At 41.3% G+C, this 20,961-nt stretch overlaps 1 protein-coding gene across 5 annotated transcripts in view; it reads left to right on the top strand.

The window, feature by feature from the left end:
• NAA25 (N-alpha-acetyltransferase 25, NatB auxiliary subunit) overlaps positions 1-20,961 on the top strand; it is an 84,206-nt gene that overhangs the window by 30,759 nt on the left and 32,486 nt on the right. For all 5 annotated transcript variants that reach the window (XM_023203696.2, XM_023203720.1, XM_023203711.1 and 2 more), the window contains 8 exons: positions 1,365-1,472; positions 1,838-1,916; positions 4,640-4,751; positions 5,978-6,067; positions 8,677-8,846; positions 11,625-11,737; positions 18,934-19,141; positions 19,960-20,049. In XM_023203696.2, coding sequence (XP_023059464.1) covers positions 1,365-1,472; positions 1,838-1,916; positions 4,640-4,751; positions 5,978-6,067; positions 8,677-8,846; positions 11,625-11,737; positions 18,934-19,141; positions 19,960-20,049 — 970 coding nt within the window. The remainder of the gene's footprint in view (positions 1-1,364; positions 1,473-1,837; positions 1,917-4,639; positions 4,752-5,977; positions 6,068-8,676; positions 8,847-11,624; positions 11,738-18,933; positions 19,142-19,959; positions 20,050-20,961) is intronic.

Below are 20,961 nucleotides of genomic sequence, written 5' to 3'. Positions count from 1 at the left end.
CCCAAAGTGCTGGGATTACAGGCATCAGCCTCTGCATCTGACTGCGAACATTTTGCGTAATGTGTTGCAGCATGTCAGACAGGGAGTTTGTGTTGTCAGTTGACTTAAGTTAGGGATTTTGAGTATTCTTTATGAGTTGGTATATCAGTTTATTTGTGGGTAGCATGGACTGTATTTCCCCTGAATCTCTGATCTATTGCTGGGTTGCTTGATCAAGCATGAGCCTTGAAATGTTTGATATTACAACTTGATGTTTGCCTTTAAGACAACATCGCTGGTTAGTTAGTGGCTCATTGAACTGGGTGGCCTTCTTTTATCACTTCTCCTTTCTGAGCCTCAGTTTGCTCTTTTGCAGAAAGGAGACACTTCTGTCCCAGGGACCAAAGTGAGATTCTGTATAGGAGAGGATGGGGAGGAAGGATTTAAAAGTAGTGATTAAGAACAGATGTTATGGGATCAGACAGGTCTGCCTTCATACGTTAGCTTTACCACATGTCTGGTAAAGCTGTTTGGGAAATCTCTTAACCTTAATTTTTTTTTTTTTTCTGTTGTCCAAACTGGAGTGCAGTGGCAAAATGCACCTCCTAGGTTCAAGTGATTCTCATGCCTCAGCCTCCCGAGTAGCTAGGATTACAATCATGCACCACCACACACACCCAGCTAATTTTTAAATTTTTTTTCAGTAGAGATGGGGGTTTCGCCATGTTGGCCAGGCTGGTCTTAAAATTTCTGGCCTCAAGGGATCCACCTGTCTCAGCCTCCCAGAGTGTTAAGTTTACAGTCATGAGCCACCACGCCTGGCCTAACCTTAGTTTCTTTGTAAAATAAGTATAACATCTACTTTGAAAGGTTGTTTACAAGGGTTAAGTGAGCTGTGAGCAGATTCTGGCATTATTAACTTTATGAATTTCATGTGTTAATTTTTGTTACCAATTTAAGGTAACTAGCTACTAGTAAACTGTGTAATGAAAGGAATTGGCATTTCTCTTCCAGTATGTGAACATCTCAAAGATACCTGGAAGACTTTCCTCTTCAAATACCTGATAATACTCATAAATAATAAACAGTATAGTCATGCTGCCTCTTTACATTCTTTTAGAAAAATGTATAAATAACCGACTTAAATGCTAGGTTGTATTGTGGAAGCTCAGTATTTCAAGAACACATAGGATAATGAATCTTTAGCAGAGAAATCTTTTGTAATACAAACCACTCTGTAATGTGCCTCCTTGGCAGGGAGTTCATATTAGGTCTGATATTTGACATGATGGATTGATAATTATGTGCCCAATTAACGGTAATGTTAGTATCAGTAGTGCAAAAAGGGGAGAAATTAGAATGAAACGTTGTTTTTCTTCTTTCAGTCTATATCGGCACAGGATGAAAACCTCTCAAAAACAATGTTTTTGCCCCTTGCTGAGAGAATGGTAGAAAAAATGGTGAAAGAGGACAAGATAGAAGCTGAGGCTGAAGTGAGTATTTAAGCCCACTTTTGTGTTTTCATTTTTTTGCTAGTGCTACAATATTATGTTGTAATACTATAAACTTGTTTTGTTCCAGTTTGATAGCTGGGTCCTCACTCTTGGCCTTTGGGTAAATGTGAAGCCCTCAGCTTAGGTCTAATCACTGAGCTGTTTCTAGCAAGTACTCTAGGCTGAAATGTATATAGATGGGAGAGATATAGATGGAGAAGATCCTGTTACCTTTTTCTTACTGTCAGTTTCATCTCATTTGAAGACATGCTCTATTAAATAACTTTTTAAAAACCTATAAATGACTATCTTTTTATTATTGAAAAGTTTCAGAGGTTGCACTTCTTGTTTTTTTTTTCTGTAAGGTTGAACTTTATTATATGATCCTGGAACGTTTGGGAAAGTACCAGGAGGCCTTGGATGTCATCAGAGGGAAATTAGGAGGTAATTTTTAAAAATTTTCTTAAAGCTTTTTTTTTTTCCTATTTAAAAATGAAAAATGTTTATTGTAGAAAATTTCCACATAAGGATATAAAGACATAAACACTTCTGATCATTTTGTTATATTCTTCCAGACTTTTCTGTATGTTGTAAATTTATTTTTAAAAATGTTTTTACTTGAAAATACCAGATTCAGAAACTTCAAGGAATGTGAAAGGTTATGCTTCAGATCTCTAGCCCTCTTCCCTTAGGTTTTCCTCCAGTTATACTTTATATTCTTCGAAAGATTCATCTTCTCCACTTTTTTTTTTTTCTTAAAACACGAATGAAAACATAGTATGCCTGGCTCATAGAATAATCTTATTCAGTTAGCACAATGTTTTTATTAAAAATTTTTTTTCTTTAAAAATTTTAAATTAATTAATGCCCTTCTAGTTAGGATTTGTACTGTGTAGATACCACAAACATTCCTTCTTTATTTACATTTTTGTCTTATGAAGGCATTTGAGTTTGTGAACTCTGCTCTGCATACTGTTATACCCATTATTTATTTTTATTATTTATTGATTTATTTTAAAGAGATGAGGGCTCACTGTGTTGCCCAGGCTGGACTTGAACTCCTGGGCTCAAGCAATTCTCCCATCTCAGCCTCCCAAGTAGCTAGGACTAGGGGCACACACCACCACACTGGGCTCCATTGTTTCTTTTTTTTTTGGAGGCAGAGTCTCGCTCTGTGGCCAGGCTGGAGTGCAGTGGCGTAATCTCTGCTCACTGCAACCTCCGCCTCCTGGGTTCAAGCGATTCTCCTGCCTCAGCCTCCTGAGTAGCTGGGATTACAGGCATGCACCACCACGCCCAGCTAATTTTTGTATTTTTAGTAGAGACAGGGTTTCACAATGTTGACCAGGCTGGTCTCAAACTCCTCATCTCAAATGATCTGCCTGCCTCGGCCTCCCAAAGTGCTGGGATTGTAGGTGTGAGCCACCACGCCTGGCCTCCATTATTTTTTTATTATTTTAACTAAATTGTATTTCCTAGAGATAAAAGTTCACTACCTCACTCTCTTTAATGACTGTCCAGTGTTCCACAGTGTGAATATAGAAATTTACTTAACCAGTTTTTGGTGCATATTTAGGCTACTCACAAGAAACTTCTTTTTTTGTTTTTGTTTTTTTTGGAGACAGGGCCTTGCTCTGTTAGCCAGGCTAGAATGCAGTAGCACCATCACAGCTCACTACAGCCTTGACCTCCAGGGTTTGAGTTATCTTCTCACTACAGCCTCCTAAATTGTTAGGACTCCAGGCGTATGCCACTAAACCTGGCCAATTTTTATATTTTTTGTAGAGGCAGGGTCTCACTGTGTTGCCCAGGCTGGTCTTGAACTCCTGGGCTCAAGTGATCTGCCTGCTTCAGCCTCCCAAAGTGCTGGGATTACTACAGGTGTAACCTGTCATGCCTGATCTTTTTTTTTTTTTCTTTTTTTTTAAACTAGATTATAGTTCTATGGATAGTTAAAATTTAGACTCTCAACAGGAAATTCATAATGTAATTTTTGGTATCCTTAATCTACTAAACAGTTGGGCAAATCTAATTTGGTCAGAACTATCATCCTAGTTTTTTTGTTTTCAGTTGTTTGGAAAGAGTTTGATTCATCTCCACTCTTTTTTTGTGTTCTTTCAACATCTCATCTTTCTTACCTCACGTCAACCCAGCCCTATTTGATGTTTTGGAACTGTATGGGTAGGCAGCCTGTCTATGGACTAAATTTACTAGTCCCTAGATGCTGTTGGGATTTTATAAGTATATCCCATGTATTGTTAATAGATCTTCAACCCAATACATTGTGGAACCTATCATTTTACAAAGAAAATGATTATAAAAATTTACTGTCAGTAATGTACTTTTTTATTTGAAGTAAAATAATCTTTGATAAGATAGTAGTAGTTTGTATGTAATAGTGGTCCCATTTTGTAAGAGAGTGAATTTAAAAATGTGACATTTAGGCTGGGCCCGTTAGCTCACAGCAGTAATCCCAGCACTTTAGGAGGCTGAGATGGGTGGATCACCTGAGGTCAGGAGTTTTTTTTTTTTTTTTTTTTTTGAGATGGAGTCTCACTCTGTCATCCAGGCTGGAGTGCAGTAGCCGGATCTCAGCTCGCTGCAAGCTCCGCCTCCCGGGTTTACGCCATTCTCCTGCCTCAGCCTCCTGAGTAGCTGGGACTACAGGCGCCCGCCACCTCGCCCAGCTAGTTTTTTTTTTTTGTATTTTTTTAGTAGAGGTGGGGTTTCACCGTGTTAGCCAGGATGGTCTCGATCTCCTGACTTCGTGATCCGCCCGTCTCGGCCTCCCAAAGTGCTGGGATTACAGGCTTGAGCCACCATGCCCGGCCGAGGTCAGGAGTTTAAGACCAGCCTGGCCAACATGGTGAAACCCTGTCTCTACTAAAAAATACAAAAATTAGCCAGGCATGGTGGCAGGTGCCTATAGTCCCAGCCACTTGGGAGGCTGAGACAGGAGAATCGCTTGAACCCAGGAGGTAGAGGTTGCAGTGAGCCAAGATCATGCCATTGCACTCCAGCCTGGGTGACAAGAGTGAAACTCCGTCTCAAAAAAAAAAAAAAGGAAGAAAAGAAAATGTGACATTTTCCTTCTTGTGGTTGGACTCTATCTGATTATTGAGCAGAAATGAAGCCAGCTTACCAACTTTTACAACTTTTGATTTTAGAGAAGTTGACAAGTGAGATTCAGAGTCGGGAAAATAAATGCATGGCTATGTACAAGAAGCTGAGCAGGTGGCCAGAGTGCAATGCCCTTTCCCGGCGCCTCTTACTAAAAAAGTAAGTAAAAGCTTTCTTTGTACCATTTGACTGTAGTGAGGCTTTAAGACCTCACTATTGATTTTCTCGGTGTCTTGTGTTTTCAAGTTTCTGGGCATAAAGTTTTCTTATAGTAGTTGTCTCCTGCATGTTTCTAAAAGTTTGTAAGGAGCCTTCTTCTTTCAGTAGAGTATTATAATGGTACTTGTAGTCTGGGCGTGGTGGCTCATGCCTATAATCCCAGCACTTGGGGAGGCCAAGGCGGGCAGATCACTTGAGGTCAGGAGTTTGAGACCAGCCTGGCCAACACGGCAAAACCCTGTCTTTACTAAAAATACAAAAATTAGCTAGTCGTGGTGGTGCGTGTCTGTAGTCCCAGCTCCTTGGGAGGCTGAGGCGCAAGAATCGCTTGAACCCAGGAGGCGGAGGTTGCAGTGAGCTGAGATTGTGCCACTGCACTCCAGCCTGGGTGACAGAGTGAGACTCCATCTCAAAAAGAAAAAAAAGATACGTGTGACCATGGTGCTGAATTCTAGTTAAGGTTTAAGAATGAACACTGAAGGCTGGGCGCGGTGGCTCAAGCCTGTAATCCCAGCACTTTGGGAGGCCGAGACGGGCGGATCATGAGGTCAGGAGATCGAGACCATCCTGGCTAACACGGTGAAACCCCGTCTCTACTAAAAATACAAAAACTAGCTGGGCGAGGTGGCGGGCGCCTGTAGTCCCAGCTACTCGGGAGGCTGAGGCAGAAGAATGGCGTAAACCCGGGAGGCGGAGCTTGCAGTGAGCTGAGATCCGGCCACTGCACTCCAGTCCGGGTGACGGAGCAAGACTCTGCCTCAAAAAAAAAAAAGAATGAACACTGAAAATCATTAATTTCTCAAATTCAGTATTCCCCTGAAAGAGAGAGCCTTCATTCTTTGCTACAGCACTTCTCTCCCCTTCCCTCCATTTTGGAAGTGCTTATGTGGGGACTTTTATGTTACGAATACTAGTTTTCTAGACCTGGTCATTTTATTGAGGGAAAGAGTAGCTTACTAGTCTTTACAAATACAAAGTAGTATTACTTTGAAAATGCCTCTGGAATGCCTTTTAGAGTTGCAAAGGAAACATGGAGTGGGTGGGGGTGAGCCAACCTACTACATACTAAAATATAACTTACAAAATAAATTGAATATCGTGGTTCCTAAAGCAGATCTGTCACAACTTGAGTTTAATCCTGTGTGCATCATTCAATCTGATTTTAGCTCAGATGACTGGCAGTTCTATCTGACTTATTTCGATTCTGTCTTTCGACTGATTGAAGAGGCCTGGACTCCTCCTGCTGAAGGTGAACAGTAAGTTGTCTTCTTTCCTGAATTACAATGGCGCTTTTTAATATAGTGCAGTGAAAGGATTTCATTATAAGCCGATTGAATTCTCTTTTTCTGTCTCAATAAAATATTCCTTTCAAAGTAAGAGATTTTTTCCTATTTTTTAAAGTATAAAATACACAAGTTCATTCTAAAAATCACGTTAGTGCCGAAATACATGGTGTGCTAATTTCCACTTATCCTACCATTCCAGAAATAACTCTTTTTAACGGATTGGTGCCTTTCTGCCAGATTTATTTTCATGTTTATGCTAAGATAATTATTCTTTTTCTTTTTCTCTCTTTTTTTTTTGAGATGGAGATTGGCTCTTATCACCCAGGCTGGAGTGCAAGGGCATGATCTTGGCTCACTGCAACCTCCGCCTCCCAGATTCAAGCAATTCTCCTGCCGCAGCCTCCCGAATAGCTGGGATTACAGGTGCCCGCCGCCATGCCCAGCGAATTTTTGTATTTTTGGTAGAGATGGGGTTTCACTGTGTTGGCCAGGATGGTCTCGAACTCCTGACCTCAGGTGATCTACCCACCACAGCATCTCAGCCTCCCAAACTGCTGGGATTACAGGCATGAGCCATTGCGCCCAGGTTAATTATCCTTATATTTAATATAAAAATGGGATTGTATTAGACATGATTTGCAACCTGTTATTTTCCACCTTAAAATATTTCTTGAACATCTTTCATTTCTGGTACATGTAGATCTCTTTCATTTTTTTTTTTTTCCCCAGCAGCTTAGGAGTACTCCAGATGTACCATAATTCATTTAGCCTTTTCCCTATTGATGATACTTGGATTTTTGAAGATCTCTTTTTTTTTCCTTTGTCCTTTTGTTATTGGCTATTGTAGGCAGTACTACAATAAAATTTTTTTTTCCTTTTTGTAGGCATCTAGAGGTAAATGAATAAATGACATCTTTTAAAAAATCAATACAGAAGTAAGATTCAAGATGACAGTTATGAGCTGATGCTTGCTTCATAATATTAACTGCATTACGCAATTTTTCTCAGCTTTCATTCTTTTTTTTTTTTTTGAGACGGAGTCTCTCTCTGTTGCCTAGGCTGGAGTGCAGTGGTGCAATCTCGGCTCACTGCAACCTCTGCCTGCCAGGTTCAAACAATTCTCCTGCCTCAGCCTCCCAAGTAGCTGAGTCTACAGGCACTCCCCACCACACCCGGCTAATTTTTTTTGTACTTTTAGTAGAGACTGGTTTCACCATGCTGGCCAGGCTGGTCTTGAACTCCTGACCTCGTGATCCACCCGCCTCGGCCTCCCAAAGTGCTGGGATTACAGGCGTGAGCCACCGCACCCCGCTTTAGCTTTCATTCTTAAAGCAGTAAAATGTACAAGACCCCATCTCAAAAATATATATGTGTGTATGTATGTATTTAATTTTTAATTTTTGTTTCTTTTGAGACAGAGTCTCACTCTCTCACCTAGACTGGAGTGCAGTGGTGTGATCTTGGCTCACTGCAACCTCTGACTCCTGGGCTCAAGTGATCCTTTTGCCTCAGTCCCCAAAGTAGCTGGGACTACGGGCATGAACCACCACACCTGCCTAATTTTTGTATTTTTTTAGAGATGGGGTTTCACCATGTTGCCCAGGCTGATCTTGAACTCGTGAGCTCGAGTGAGCCACCCTCGTTGGCCTCCCATACAGGTGTGAGCCACCATGCCTGGCCTTTTTTTTTTTTTTTTGAGATGGGATCTTGCTCTGACACCCAGTCTGGAGTGCAGTGGTGTGATATTGCCTTCCACTGTAATCTCTGCCTCCCAGACACAAGTGATCATCCCACAGCAGCCTTCCAAGTAGCTGAGACTGCAGGTGTGCACCACCACAATTGGCTAAGTTTAAAATTTTTTGTAGAGATGGGGTCTCCATGCATTGCCTAGGCTGGTCTCAAACTCATGCGCCCAAGCAGTCTTCCCACCTCAGCATCCCAAAGTGCTGGAATTTCAAGTGTGAGCCACCACACCCAGCCTTATATTTTTATTAGGCAATAGTTTTTCTTTTTTCTTTTTTGTTTTGAGAGGGAGTCTTGCTTTGTCATCTAGGCTGGAGTGCATTGGTATGATCTTGGCTCACTGCAACCTCTCCCTCCCGGGTTCAAGTGATTCTCCTGCCTCACCCTTCTGAGTAGCTAGGACTACAGGTGCATGCCACCACGCCCGGCTAATTTTTTGTACTTTTAGTAGAGATGGGGTTTCACCATGTTGGCCAGGCTGATCTTGAACTCCTGACCTCAAGTGATCTGTGCACCTTGGGCTCCCAAAGTGCTGGGATTACAGGTGTGAGCCACCACGCCCGGCCAGGCAATATTTCATATAGACAAAATTATTCATTCTTTTTTAAAAAAGGTTAAGTTATGCCGCAGTAATCAAATGCCAAAATTGAAAGTAATCTTATAACATGTTATCTGTTAGAATATGTTCATAGTTCTCTTTTATTCCTTTTTCTATTATTTTATAGTTATCAAAGTCGTTTTTTTTTTTTTTTTTTTTTAATGAGTTTGGCTTGACTTTAAGCTTTGGGAAGGATGATAGAGGCAATAAAATACCTTTTTCACGTGCTTCTCCTCAGCTCTTTAGAAGGAGAAGTACATTATTCTGCAGAAGAAGCTGTGAAGTTTATAGAAGATCGGATAACGGAAGAATCTAAAAGTTCTCGCCATCTCCGAGGACCACATCTAGCTAAATTGGAGCTGATTAGGCGTTTACGAAGTCAAGGTTGTAACGATGAGTACAAACTGGGTAAGAAACCATATGATATCTGGGAAGCCTGGAGAATGCCCTTAATACCCAAGTGCTATATTCGTTATTTGAGATCTATACTGGATAGAATCATGTTTGGGAAGCAGATGTCTTCATAGCCTGAAAATATTTGCTAATGAATGGATCACTTATAAAATTAGTCCTTTATCATATATTCATCTTGGCTTAACATTAACTTATCTGCCTGTTCCATCAGAGTCTTTGTCAGGCATTCTGTTGCTGACCCAACAATAAAGTCAAAATCAGCTGGTTGCGGCGGCTCATGCCTATAATCCCAGCACTTTGAGAGGCTGTTGTGGGTGGATTGCTTGAGCTCAGGAGTTGGAGATCAGCTGGGGCAACATAGTGAAACCCCGTCTACAAAAAATACAAAAAAATTAGTTGGGCATAGTGGCGCACATCTGTAGTCCTAGCTACTCAGGAGGCTGAGGCAGGAGAATCTCTTGAGCCCAGGAGGCAGAGGTTATAGTGATCTGAGATTGCGCCTTCACTCCAGCCTGGTGACACAGCCAGAAACTGTCTCAAAAATTTAGTTACAAAAATTAAAAAATGAAAAAACCTGGCTGGGTGCAGTGGCTCACAGCTGTAATCCTAGCACCTTGGGAGGCCAAGGTGGGCGGAACACTTGAGCTCAGGAGTTCGAGACCAGCCTGGGCAACATGGCTGTAACCCTGTTTCTGCTAAAAATACAAAAAATTGGCTGGGTGCGGTGGCTCATGCCTGTAATCCCAGGACTTTGGGAGGCTGAGGCGAGTGGATCACCTTAGGTCAAGTGTTCAAGACCAGCCTGGCCAACTTGGTGAAACACTGTCTGTACTAAAAATACAAAAATTAGCCAGGCGTGGTGGCACATGCCTGTAGTTACAGCTACTTGGGAGGCTGAGGCAGGAGAATTGCTTGAACCTGGGAGGTGGAGGTTGTGAGCTGAGATCGTGCTGCTGCGCTCCAGCCTGGGTGACAGTGAGAGTCTGCCTCAAAAAACAAACAAAAAACCAAAAAGTTATCTGGGCGTGTTGGCATGTGCCTGTGTCCCAGCTACTTGGGAGGTTGAGACACGAGAATTGCTTGAACCAAGATATGGAGGTTGCAGTTAGCCAAGATCATGCCACTGCACTCCAACTTCAGCCTGGGTGACACAGCAAGACTCTGTCTTAAAACAAAAAAAAAAAAATTAAAAACCCTCAAAAACAATAAAGTCAAAATCAATTTCAAAGTAAAATTGCCAGTTTTGGAAAAGTTTCGTGAAGTGGATGAAAGATTTCTTGAAAATCTGCTCGAAGCACTCAAAAAACTATTGACAAAAGAATATTTGGTGGAATTAGCAATTTGTAACTGAAGAGAAAATTTACTTGGATAATGACAAGATAGCGGAAAAGAATGATGTGGATAGTAAAGCATTGAGAGAATCCTCAGGAAATTTGATGAAGCCCTTAGATCTTTTTATAAAATGATTCTTTATGATCTTATTGCTCAATAAGTAAAGGATGTCATCATTGTACTAGTTCACAATTTTGCTGGAAAAATTACCACGTCCCTAAAGGAAAGCAGTAATTCTTTGCTCATACTACGAGTTTGCTTACGGGTTTTTATTTTATAATTATTTTTTTTGAGACAGTGTCTCTCTTTGTTGCCCAGGTTGGAGTGTAGTGGTGCAGTCTCCACTCACTGCAACCTCTGCCTCCTGAGTTCAAGTGATTCTCCTGCCTCAGCCTCCCAAGTAGCTGGAACTACAGGCAAGCGCCATCACATCTGGCTAATTTTTGTATTTTCAGTAGAGATGGGATTTTGCCATGTTGCCCAGGCTGGTCTCAAACTCCTGGCCTCAAGTGATCTCCCCACCTTGGCCTCCCAAAGTGCTGGGATTACAGGCATGAGCAACTGCACCCGGCCTAGCTTACAGTTTTTTTTTTTTTTTTTTTTTTTGAGATGGAGTCTGTCTCTGTTGCCCAGGCTGGGGTGCAGTGGTGCAGTCTCGGCTCACTGCAACTTCCACCTCCCAGGTTCAAGCGATTCTCCTGCCTCAGCCTCCCAAGTAGCTGGGATTACAGGTGCGTACCACCACACCCAGCTAATTTTATATTTTTTAGTCGAGACGAGTTTCTCCATGTTGGCCAGGCTGGTCTCGATGATCTGCCCTCAGGTGATCCTGACCTCAGGTGATTTGCCCGCCTTGGCCTCCCAAAGTGCTGGGATTACAGGCATGAGCCACTGCGCCCAGCCTATTTTATAATCTTTATTTTAATTTAAATTTTGAATGGAGTCTTGCTCTGTTGCCCAGGCTGGAATGCAGTGGCATGATCTTGGCTCACTGCAATCTCCACCTTCTGGGTTCAAGTGATCCTTTGCCTTATCCTCTCGAGCAGCTGGGATTACAAGCATGCACTATCACACCCGGCCAATTTTTGTACTTTTAGTAGAGGTGGGGTTTCACCATGTTGCCAGGCTGGTCTTGAACTCCTGACTTCAAGGGATTGCCTGCCTTGGTCTTCCAAAGTGTGAGATTACAGGAGTGAGCCACTGCATCCAGCCCATTTTTTTGTTTTTTAAAGACTAGTCAGGTGCAGTGGTGAAAAGAGGGAAAGAGTAGGACAGTGAGTTCAGTCTGTAACTGAACAAGCAGTTGAGATAACCCACTATCTTGGGACCAGCCTCAAGCAAAATTTTGTTTTGATTGAGTGTTTTCAAATTAGATTCTCACTTAAATAGAAATTGCTTCTGTTCATGAGTAATAAAGTGATTTTGTTTCCCGCCCCCCAGGTGATCCAGAAGAATTAATGTTCCAATATTTTAAAAAGTTTGGCGATAAACCTTGTTGTTTTACAGACCTTAAGGTGTTTGTTGACCTCTTACCTGCTACACAGTGTACAAAAGTAAGTACTATACAGTTTAGAAGTTTGTTGGGTGCCTCTATTTGTTGAAACACAGAGGTTAAATGTTTGGGTTTCTTTTCTAAAATGTGTGGAACTCATAATCATGAGATACAGTGATAACTGCCCTGTCAAGCTAAGTACTCTATGTGTTACAACATTGAAGGCATAATTTCTGGTTAAGTCACAATGGGAGTAAAGCCCTAACAGATGGTGGATTTTTATTTTGAGATAATTAAGGATTTACATGTAGTTGGAAGAAATAACACATCTCATATATCCTTTATCTGTTTTGTCCCAATGGCAACATCTTGCACAATTATAGTGTAATATAATTAGGAAATTGACATTGCTCTCTTCTGTTGAACTTACTCAGTTTTTGCCAGTTTTGCATGCACTGATTTTTATGTGTTTGGGTGTTATGTATGGATTTAGTGCAGTATGTGGTACATATGGGTGTGTGTGACTACTACCATAGTCAAGATACAGAACAGTCCCACCACCACCAGAATCCCATATGCTACAGTTTAATAACAATAGCCACCCCCCCAATCTCTGGGCAGCTACTATGTTTTCTGTCTTTATAATTTTGTCATTTTATGAATATAAAGTACAGCCAGGTACGGTGGCACGTGCCTGTAGTCCCCAGCTATTTGGGAGACTGAGGCAGCAGGATTGCTTGAGCACAGTAGTTTGAGGCTGCAGTGAGCTGTAATCATGCCACTGCACTCCAACCTGAGCGACGGAGTGAGACTCTGTCTCTTAAAAAAAGAAAAAAAGAGGCTGGGTGCAGTGGCTTACACCTGTAATCCCAGCACTTTTGGAGACTGAGGTGTGTGGATCACCTGAGGTCAGGAGTTAGAGACCAGCTTGACCAATAATGGTGAAACCTTCTCTCTACTAAAAATACAAAAAATTAGCCGGGTGTGGTGATGAGCACCTGTAGACCCAGCTACTTGGGAGGCTGAGGCAGGAGAATCGCTTGAACCCAGAAGGCGGAGGTTGCAGTGATCTGAGATCACAGCAACCACATGGTTGACTCTCCAGGAATTTATGCTGAGTGAAATAAGCCAATCTCAGAAGTTACTCATAGTATGATTCCGTTTATTTAATTTTTTTTTGTTGTTGTTTTTGAGACAGGGTCTCACTCTGTGGCCCAGGCTCATTGCAACCTCCGCCTCCTGGGTTCCAGTGACTCTCATGCCTCAGCCTCCTAACTAGCTGGAACTACAGGCACATGCCACCACGCCCAGCTAATTTTCGTATTTTTAGTTAGAGACAGGTTTTGCCATGTTTGCCAGGCTGGTCTCAAACTCCCGACCTCAAGTGATCCACCCGCCTCAGCCTTTCAAATTGCTGATAGTATGGATGTGAGCCACTGTGCCTGGATTTTTTTTTTTTTTTTTTTAACTTTTGAGATTGGGCAACACTTTATTCTATAAAATAGAACAAGTGTTCCCTACTGTTGAGTTTGCAGAGTTCTTTATATATCCTAGATACAAGTTCTTTGTCGGATATGTGGTTTCAAATGTATTCATCATCTGCATGAAATTCTGCAGCACAAAGTTTGCATTTTGAAGTCTAGTGGGCTCTCCTTTTAATGTCTTCTTCTTTGTTTCTTTCTTTCTTTCTTTCTTTTTTTTTTTTTTTTGAGATGGATTCTTGCTCTCACTCTGTCGCCCAGGGGGGAGTGTTGTGGCACGGTCTCTGCTCACTGCAACCTCTGCCTCCTGGTTCAAGGGATTCTCCTGCCTCAGCCTTCCAAGTAGCTGGGATTACTGGTGTGCTACCACGCCTGGATGATTTTTGTATTTTTGTTAGAGATGGGGTTTCACCATGTTGGCCAGGCTGGGAAGATTGGAAGTCTTTCTGTGACAGGGCTGCCACCATCAGTTCTCCCAGAAAACTTTTGTTGTCCCCATGTGGAATGAATGAAGTGCACTGGAAGCACAGTGGATATAATTAGAGTATTTTTTTAGTGACCACATTTTTAGTCCAAGAAGGTTCAATACTTTGGCAGACCTGGGGTTACACATTTGGGGCAGATAGAGCAGTGCATTCCCCAACTGATAAATAACCAGTGGTCTCGGGTTCTGAAATGACTGCTGCCATTCACATTGGTTTAGTAAAGCTCTGTTTGAGTTGCTGTGGTTGTAGGGCTCAGGCCAAGCCTGGAAGTTTCTGGATAAATTGTAACACATTCAGAAAGGAGAGTTATGGGTTATAGGAGGATTTAAAAGCATATAAGAGGGAAAAAATGGTTGAGTGGAGGAGAGGTTTGGTCTGTCAAGGACAGAGTGATACTGCCGTTCACTTATTTGAAAAGCTGTATTTAGAAGAAGGAGGAGAACAGGGACCAGCAAGAAGTTCTACAGGGAGCTCAGAATTTGGCTCACTGAGAAAAAGATCTTTCTTAGTAGTGAGAATTCTCTCGAATACTGTGTGGGAGCTTCATGTGACTAGAAGGATTGAAGCGGAATGTAGATAAACCATGTGGGAGGGATTCATTCAGTAAGTGTCGAGCATATTGTGTGCTAAGCCCTAAGATAAGGAATAACTGATCTTGTCTTACAGTGCTTATTGTCTTGCTAGTTGAAGCGTCAAATGGTGGGGCTGCATTAGAGGAACACTTGCTGCTTTTAGCTGAGATTCATAAAGGTTTGCTACCATGAATCTAGTGCCAGTAACCTTTTCTGTACAGCTCTACTTCATTGGTATGTTTGAGAATCTTAGGTCATCTCATGTGATCCCACATAGTTAGAATCATCTATTCAGATGACCCTTACTAGAATGCTAGCAGTGATAAGCTCTAGTCACTATTCTGTGAGAATAAGGATTTAAAGCTGTTACATTGAGTTTATAGTCCTAGTCTATGTAAATTTTACTTGAGAGAGGTAATTTTGCTGCCACTTTTTGACTGTAGGATGACTTCAGTAGGTAAATATCCTGCCACTCAGCAAGTATGTTTGTCAGAGGATTACGAACTGTCCAAGTCAAGCTGAGAATTGTTGTCCTAATGAATTATGAACCAAATCTTTTTAAAGTCTGACTAGCCCCTAAGAGTGAGCCAGTGAGTTCAGTTACCCTGAAGTGGCTCACCCTGGGTATGTTGTAATCTTTGTTTCCTTTGCTTTGGGGTTTTAGCTAAACAATAAAATGATTCTAGTTTTTTTTTTTTTCTTTTTTTTCTTTTTTTCTTTTTTTTTTTTCTTTTTTTTTGAGACAGAGTCTCGCTCTGTTGCCCAGGATGGAGTGCAGTGGCATGATCTTGGCTCACTGCAACCTCCACCTCCTGGGCTCAAGTGATTCTCCTGCCTCAGCCTCCCCAGTAGCTGGAATTATAGATGTCCATCACCATGCCTGGCTAATTTTTTTTTTTTTTTGAGACAGTTTCGCTCTTGTTGCCCAGGCTGGAGTGCAATGGCGCAGTCTTAACTCACTGTAACCTCCGCCTCCTGGGTTCCAGTGATTCTCCTGCCTCAGCCTCCTGAGTAACTGGGATTACAGGCACCTGCCATCATGTCCAGCTAATTTTTTTTGTATTTTTAGTAGAGATGGGGTTTCATCATGTTGGCCAGGCTGGTCTTGAACTCCTGGCCTCAAGTGATTTGCCCGCCTTGGCCTCCCAAAGTGCTGGGATTACAGACCTGAGCCACTGCACCCAGCCTAATTTTTGTGTTTCTAGTAGCGATGGGGTTTCACCATGTTGGCCAGACTGGTCTCGAACTCTTGACTTCAGGTGATCCACCCACCTCGGCCTCCCAAAGTGTTGGGATTATAGGCATGAGCCACCGCGCCTGACTGATTCTAGTTTTTATTTTTTATTTTATTTTATTTTTTGAGATAAGTTTCGCTCTTGTTGCCCAGGCTAGGGTGCAATGGTGCCATCTCGGCTCACTGCAAGCTCTGCCTCCCAGGTTCAAGCAGTTCTCCTGCCTAAGCTGCCCGAGTAGCTGGGATTATAGGCATGCACCACCATGCCTGGCTAATTTTGTATTTTTAGTAGAGACGGGGTTTCTCCATTTTGGTGAGGCTGGTCTCGAATGCCCGACCTCAAGTGATCCACCCGCCTCAGCCTCCCAATGCTGGGATTACAGGCGTGAGCCACTGTGCCTGGCCTCAGCGATTCTAGTTTTAAAGGAAATTTTTTGCACAGCAGTAAAACTGTACAGACTAAAGAATGAGCAGATTGTTTTGTAACAAAACCTTGTCAGGAAGATTTTTCTTTAGCATCCACTAAAGATGGCCGCAATAAACCTAACTAATACATAAAATGGCTTGCAAGATTAGAAGAACTGGCAGTAGAAACTATACAAGCATTTAATCAAAAACATGAAAATAATGGCTAGGCATGGTGGCTCATGTCTGCAGTCCCAGCACTTTGGGAGGCTGAGACAGGTGACTTGAGTTCAGGAGTTTGAGACCAGCCTGGCCAACATGGCAAAGCCCCGTGGCTACTAAAAATACAAAAATTAGCCGGGTATGGTGGTGCATGCCTGTAGTCCCAGCTACTCTGATGGCTGAAGCAGGAGAATCGCTTGAACCCAGGAGGCGGAGGTTGCAGTGAGCCGGGATTGCACCACTGTACTCCAGACTGGGCAACAGAGTGAGACTCTGTCTCAAAAACAACAACAAAAACATGAAAATCAGTGCTGCAGTTTGTTAAAAGTATGGAATATATATATCTGATCATAATGATTAAAATTAATAGAATTATAGGTAAATTGAAGCAAATTCATTACAGATGTGAAACTGCAGGATGAGTGGGATTTTGTTTTAATTTTTTTTTTTTCATTTGTATCAAAAAATTACATGTACTGGAGCTGGGCACAGTGGCACGCACCTATCGTCACAGCTACTCAGGAGGCTGAAGCAGGAGGATTGCTTGAGCCCAGGAATTCGAGTCCAGCCTGGACAACATAGTGAGACCCCTTCCCAAAAAAGGAAGAAGAAATACATGTACTGTATAAAACTGAAAAAGTCAGATAGTATCACAAGGCTTATGTTGAGAGGCAATAGTAACTCTTTATGTTCCAGCTCAACAGATGCAAATCACTTTCAACTAAATTCTTTTGTTATTTTCCTCCATATTTCAAGATTATTTTCATATCTCCTCCATATTTCTATATTATTTCAATTTATTTTTATAGTTATAGTCTTAACCTATTGGTGCCCTTCTGTGGAAGGTGATTAGTTGTTTATAACAAATCAATTGCTCCCTTATATACTTAGGATAAAACATAAGATTCTGTTCTCTCTACCCTTCTCTTCACCAGTGTAAGAAATGCTTTCCATTCCAAAATGCCTGTTTGCTACTATCTGTTTAGGAACTTACATATTTGTCTGATAGCATTCTGGGATATGGTTGGGAGTACGGGGTGGGAGCCTGAAATTATCACTGAATAAGCAAATTTCACTTTATTCCCCTGTTTTCAGCTATGACCGCTGTCTCTGACTCTTTCTCTGGTTCAGCGCATTACGGCTATAAAACCCAGGCTATTCTACTCACACTTAGAAATTCCATCTGTGAACTTGAGGAGGGGCCTAACTTCTTAGAAATTTATATATTCTGTTTTAGTCCCATCAGCACTTTAGCCTTTAGGGGCACCTGGTGCCCTTAGTCTCTGAGTCTTCCAAGATTCTGTAACTAGAGTGCGCTTCCTGCTTATTGGGGTCTGCCTCATTGCATGCTGTTAGATTTCGGTATTCTTGGCAACATAAGTTATTACTTACCACCTGTTCTTGTATCTTTTGAATCTTGATGATTTTTATTTGCTGTCGTCTCTCATTTCTTCACATATTCTTTTTTTCTTCTTTTTTTTGAGACAGGGTCTCGCTGTGTCACCCAGGCTGGAGTGGAATGGTGGGACGATGGCTCACTGCAGGTTCAAACTCCTGGGCTCAAGCCATCCTCCTGCCTTAGCCTCTTGAGTAGCTGGAACTACAGGCGTGCACCACTATGCCTGGCTATATGTTTTTTTATTTTATATTTTTAGTAGAGATGAGATCTCACTGTGTGCCCGGGCTGATCTTGAACTCTTGAGCTCAAGTGATTCTCCCATCTCTGCCTCCCAGAGTGCTGGGCTTATAGGTGTGAGCCACAGCTCCCAGCCTCTTTACATGTTCTTGATCTTTTGTGGGTTTATTCTTTTTTTTTTTTTTTTTTTTTTTAATACGGAGTTTCACTCTTGTTGCCCAGGCTGGAGTGCAGTGGCGCGATCTTGGCTCACTGCAACCACCGCCTCCTGGGTTCAAGCGATTCTCCTTCCTGCCTCAGCATCCTGAGTAGCAGGGATTACAGGTGTGTGCCACCATGCCTGGCTAATTGTTTTGTGTATTTTTAGTAGAGATGGGGTTTCACCATGTTGGCCCAGCGGGTCTTGAACTCCTGGCCTGAAGTGATCTGCCCGCCTTCTCCTTCCAAAGTGCTGTGATTACAGACCTGAGCCACTGCACCCGACCTCTTCTTTTTATTCCTTACTGGCATCTTTATAGGATTTTAGAATTGAGAGGAAATAAGCATGTATTTAATAAATAAATGACTAGAACTGGTATGTGGGTTTTATTTTGTAATTTTAATCCAAATTTAAAGGATGAAAAACATTTTAAGGCAAGATGTAACCATTGGGAGAAAACTGGATGAATGGTACATGGGATCTCTGTTATTTCTCATAGTTGAGTATGAATCTATAATTATAATAAGTTCAATTAAGAAAAATGTAGGGTCACTGACATGAGGTAAACAGTATCTTTCCATGTATAACCTTTCCTTTCAGAATTTGTCAGCATAATTACGGATTAAAATTTTAAAAATTTTTTGGTAATCTGCTCTTTTCTATAGTCTTCCTAATGTTTTCATTGCTGTAATATATATTATGTTAATGTGCTATAAGTTATGGAACATTTTCAGAATTATAAAAATCTTTCACTGCCTGAAGTACATGGTATTGACCAATACTTTTGGCCAGTAATGAATGAGTGTGCCAGTTTCATTGGAGCTTCACCAGTGTTGTGTGCTATCACAAATTTTTTTCGTTTTAGCTATTTTGGTAGATAGAAAATGGTATATGAAAGGAATTTTAGTTTTTGGTTTTTTTTCTTGATGTCTTTTTCTAGACCATTTCAATTTCTGTTAATTATGGCCTACTGAAGACTAGTTGTGTTTTGAGACCTTTGCTCCTTTTTTCCCCACTTTGCAGTTTATTAATCAGTTACTTGGAGTTGTTCCTTTGTCGACACCAACAGAGGATAAGCTGGCACTGCCTGCTGACATCAGAGCTCTGCAGCAACATTTGTGTGTGGTGCAGCTGACGAGGTTACTTGGCTTGTACCACACCATGGATAAAAATCAGAAATTGAGTGTGGTCAGAGAATTGATGTTAAGGTACCAGCATGGACTGGAATTTGGTGAGCAACCATTCAAAATGTGCAGTAGTTCCCTGATCTACGCTAAGACTTAGAAGTCAGTTTTTTAAGCACCTGTAGCACCCTGTTTTAATGAGTTTTGTAAGGAGACTATTTTGTCTGGGAAGACCATCTGAGTAATATGATGTAAAGCCTTTCTTAAGCCTGGAGTTTTAAATGATTCGGATTGGCTTTCAGTTGTCTATGGTCTTGATCTGATGAGGTAACTTTTTATTAGATTGGGGCTCATATAGATTGCATAGTTTATGATAATTATCACATTTTCTGCTTGTAGGCCTAAGTATTCTTAATATATAGACTATAAGTGAACAAAAGGAATATTGTAAATTATAAGATAAATATTTAGTTTAGAAATAGATGATCTTCAGATAGGTATGGCCTTTGCTAGATATATGTGATAGACATATAATTGTCTCACTATAAGATGTCAGTATTTATCTGTAATCTAAAGAATTAGATGAAGTCAGGAGCATATTGTGAATTTAGTTATACATGGCACTTGGCTTATGTTCTTTTCTTCACTTCAACCTCCTTCAAATCTTCCTTTTCTCCCTTTGGGAACATCATGGATACCACCTCTGCTCTGGAACCCTACCTTCTGTTCCAGCTGAGTGTGGTCTCACCTTCTTCTGAACCCTTTGATTCATGGTTCATATTTTTCTCCTGATACTTATCTTATTCTTAATTTTCTTTTACTTTTCCTCTTCTCCCTTCTGTCACTTTCCTGCTTTTAAAAACTCCTATGGGGTCAGTAATAGTTGAACAAACGTTAAAATAGATATGATTTTTTTCCCCTGTAGGGAAAACCTGTTTGAAAACAGAATTGCAATTTTCTGACTATTACTGTCTCCTTGCTGTCCATGTGCTTATTGATGTATGGAGGGAAACAGGTAAGTAGCAGTGATTTCAGTTCAACTTTACTTTTTGCTTTTATTGATTGTAAGTCCTGCATTCTTTTGTTAGACTAATTATACAATCCACAAATTTTATTTATGCTTTTAGGTTCTACTTTTCTTGATATTTCTAGGGTGCTTCCAGAAAAACCTGTTTTGGTCAGATGCAATGGCTCATGCCTGTAGTCCTAGCACTTTGGGAGGCTGAGGCGGGTGGATCACCTCAGGTCAGGAGTTCAAGACTAGCCTGGCCAACATGACGAAACTTCGTCTCTACCAAAAATACAAAAATTAGCCAGGCATTTTGGCACATGCCTGTAGTCCCTGCTACTTGGAAGGCTGAGGCAGGAGAATTACTTGAGCTTGGGAGGCGGAGGTTGCAGTGAGCCGAGACCGTGCTGCTGCACTCCAGCCTGTGAAACAGAGCAAGACACCGTCTCAAAACAACAACAACAACAAAAACTCTCCAATTTATCCCCTTGTAACCAGGATAATGTTAAATGAATGGATATCTGTTCTGTTTTTAAGTGTTTGTGAATAATAAGTAGTGACTATAAAAAAAATACTATGACAAAGCTACAAAAATTAAAATACAATGAAACTGACTAAGAAATACATGCACAGGCCTATGGAACAGAATATCTTTTATTCACTTCAAAAAATTTTATATACAGAAAAATGCATTCTTTCTGGAATATAGTTTGTCTCATTTAAGATAAAAATATAAGACGTGGTAAAGGAAGTATCGTGAGTGATTGGGGAAGAAAAGAATGATTCAGCAAATGGTATTGGGTTGCCTTTTCTTTAGGTCCCACACCCTGACATATTCTGTTATTAGCAGTTTTGGAGAAAAAATAACTTTAGGTGCTTATTGCATATTATTCATGAGAATTAAACTATAGAAGAAAC

Source organism: Piliocolobus tephrosceles, chromosome 10, assembly GCF_002776525.5.
Source record: "Piliocolobus tephrosceles isolate RC106 chromosome 10, ASM277652v3, whole genome shotgun sequence".
Taxonomy (NCBI): domain Eukaryota; kingdom Metazoa; phylum Chordata; class Mammalia; order Primates; family Cercopithecidae; genus Piliocolobus; species Piliocolobus tephrosceles.
Note: the sequence above shows the minus strand (reverse complement) of the source record. Positions and strands in the feature narration are given on the sequence as shown.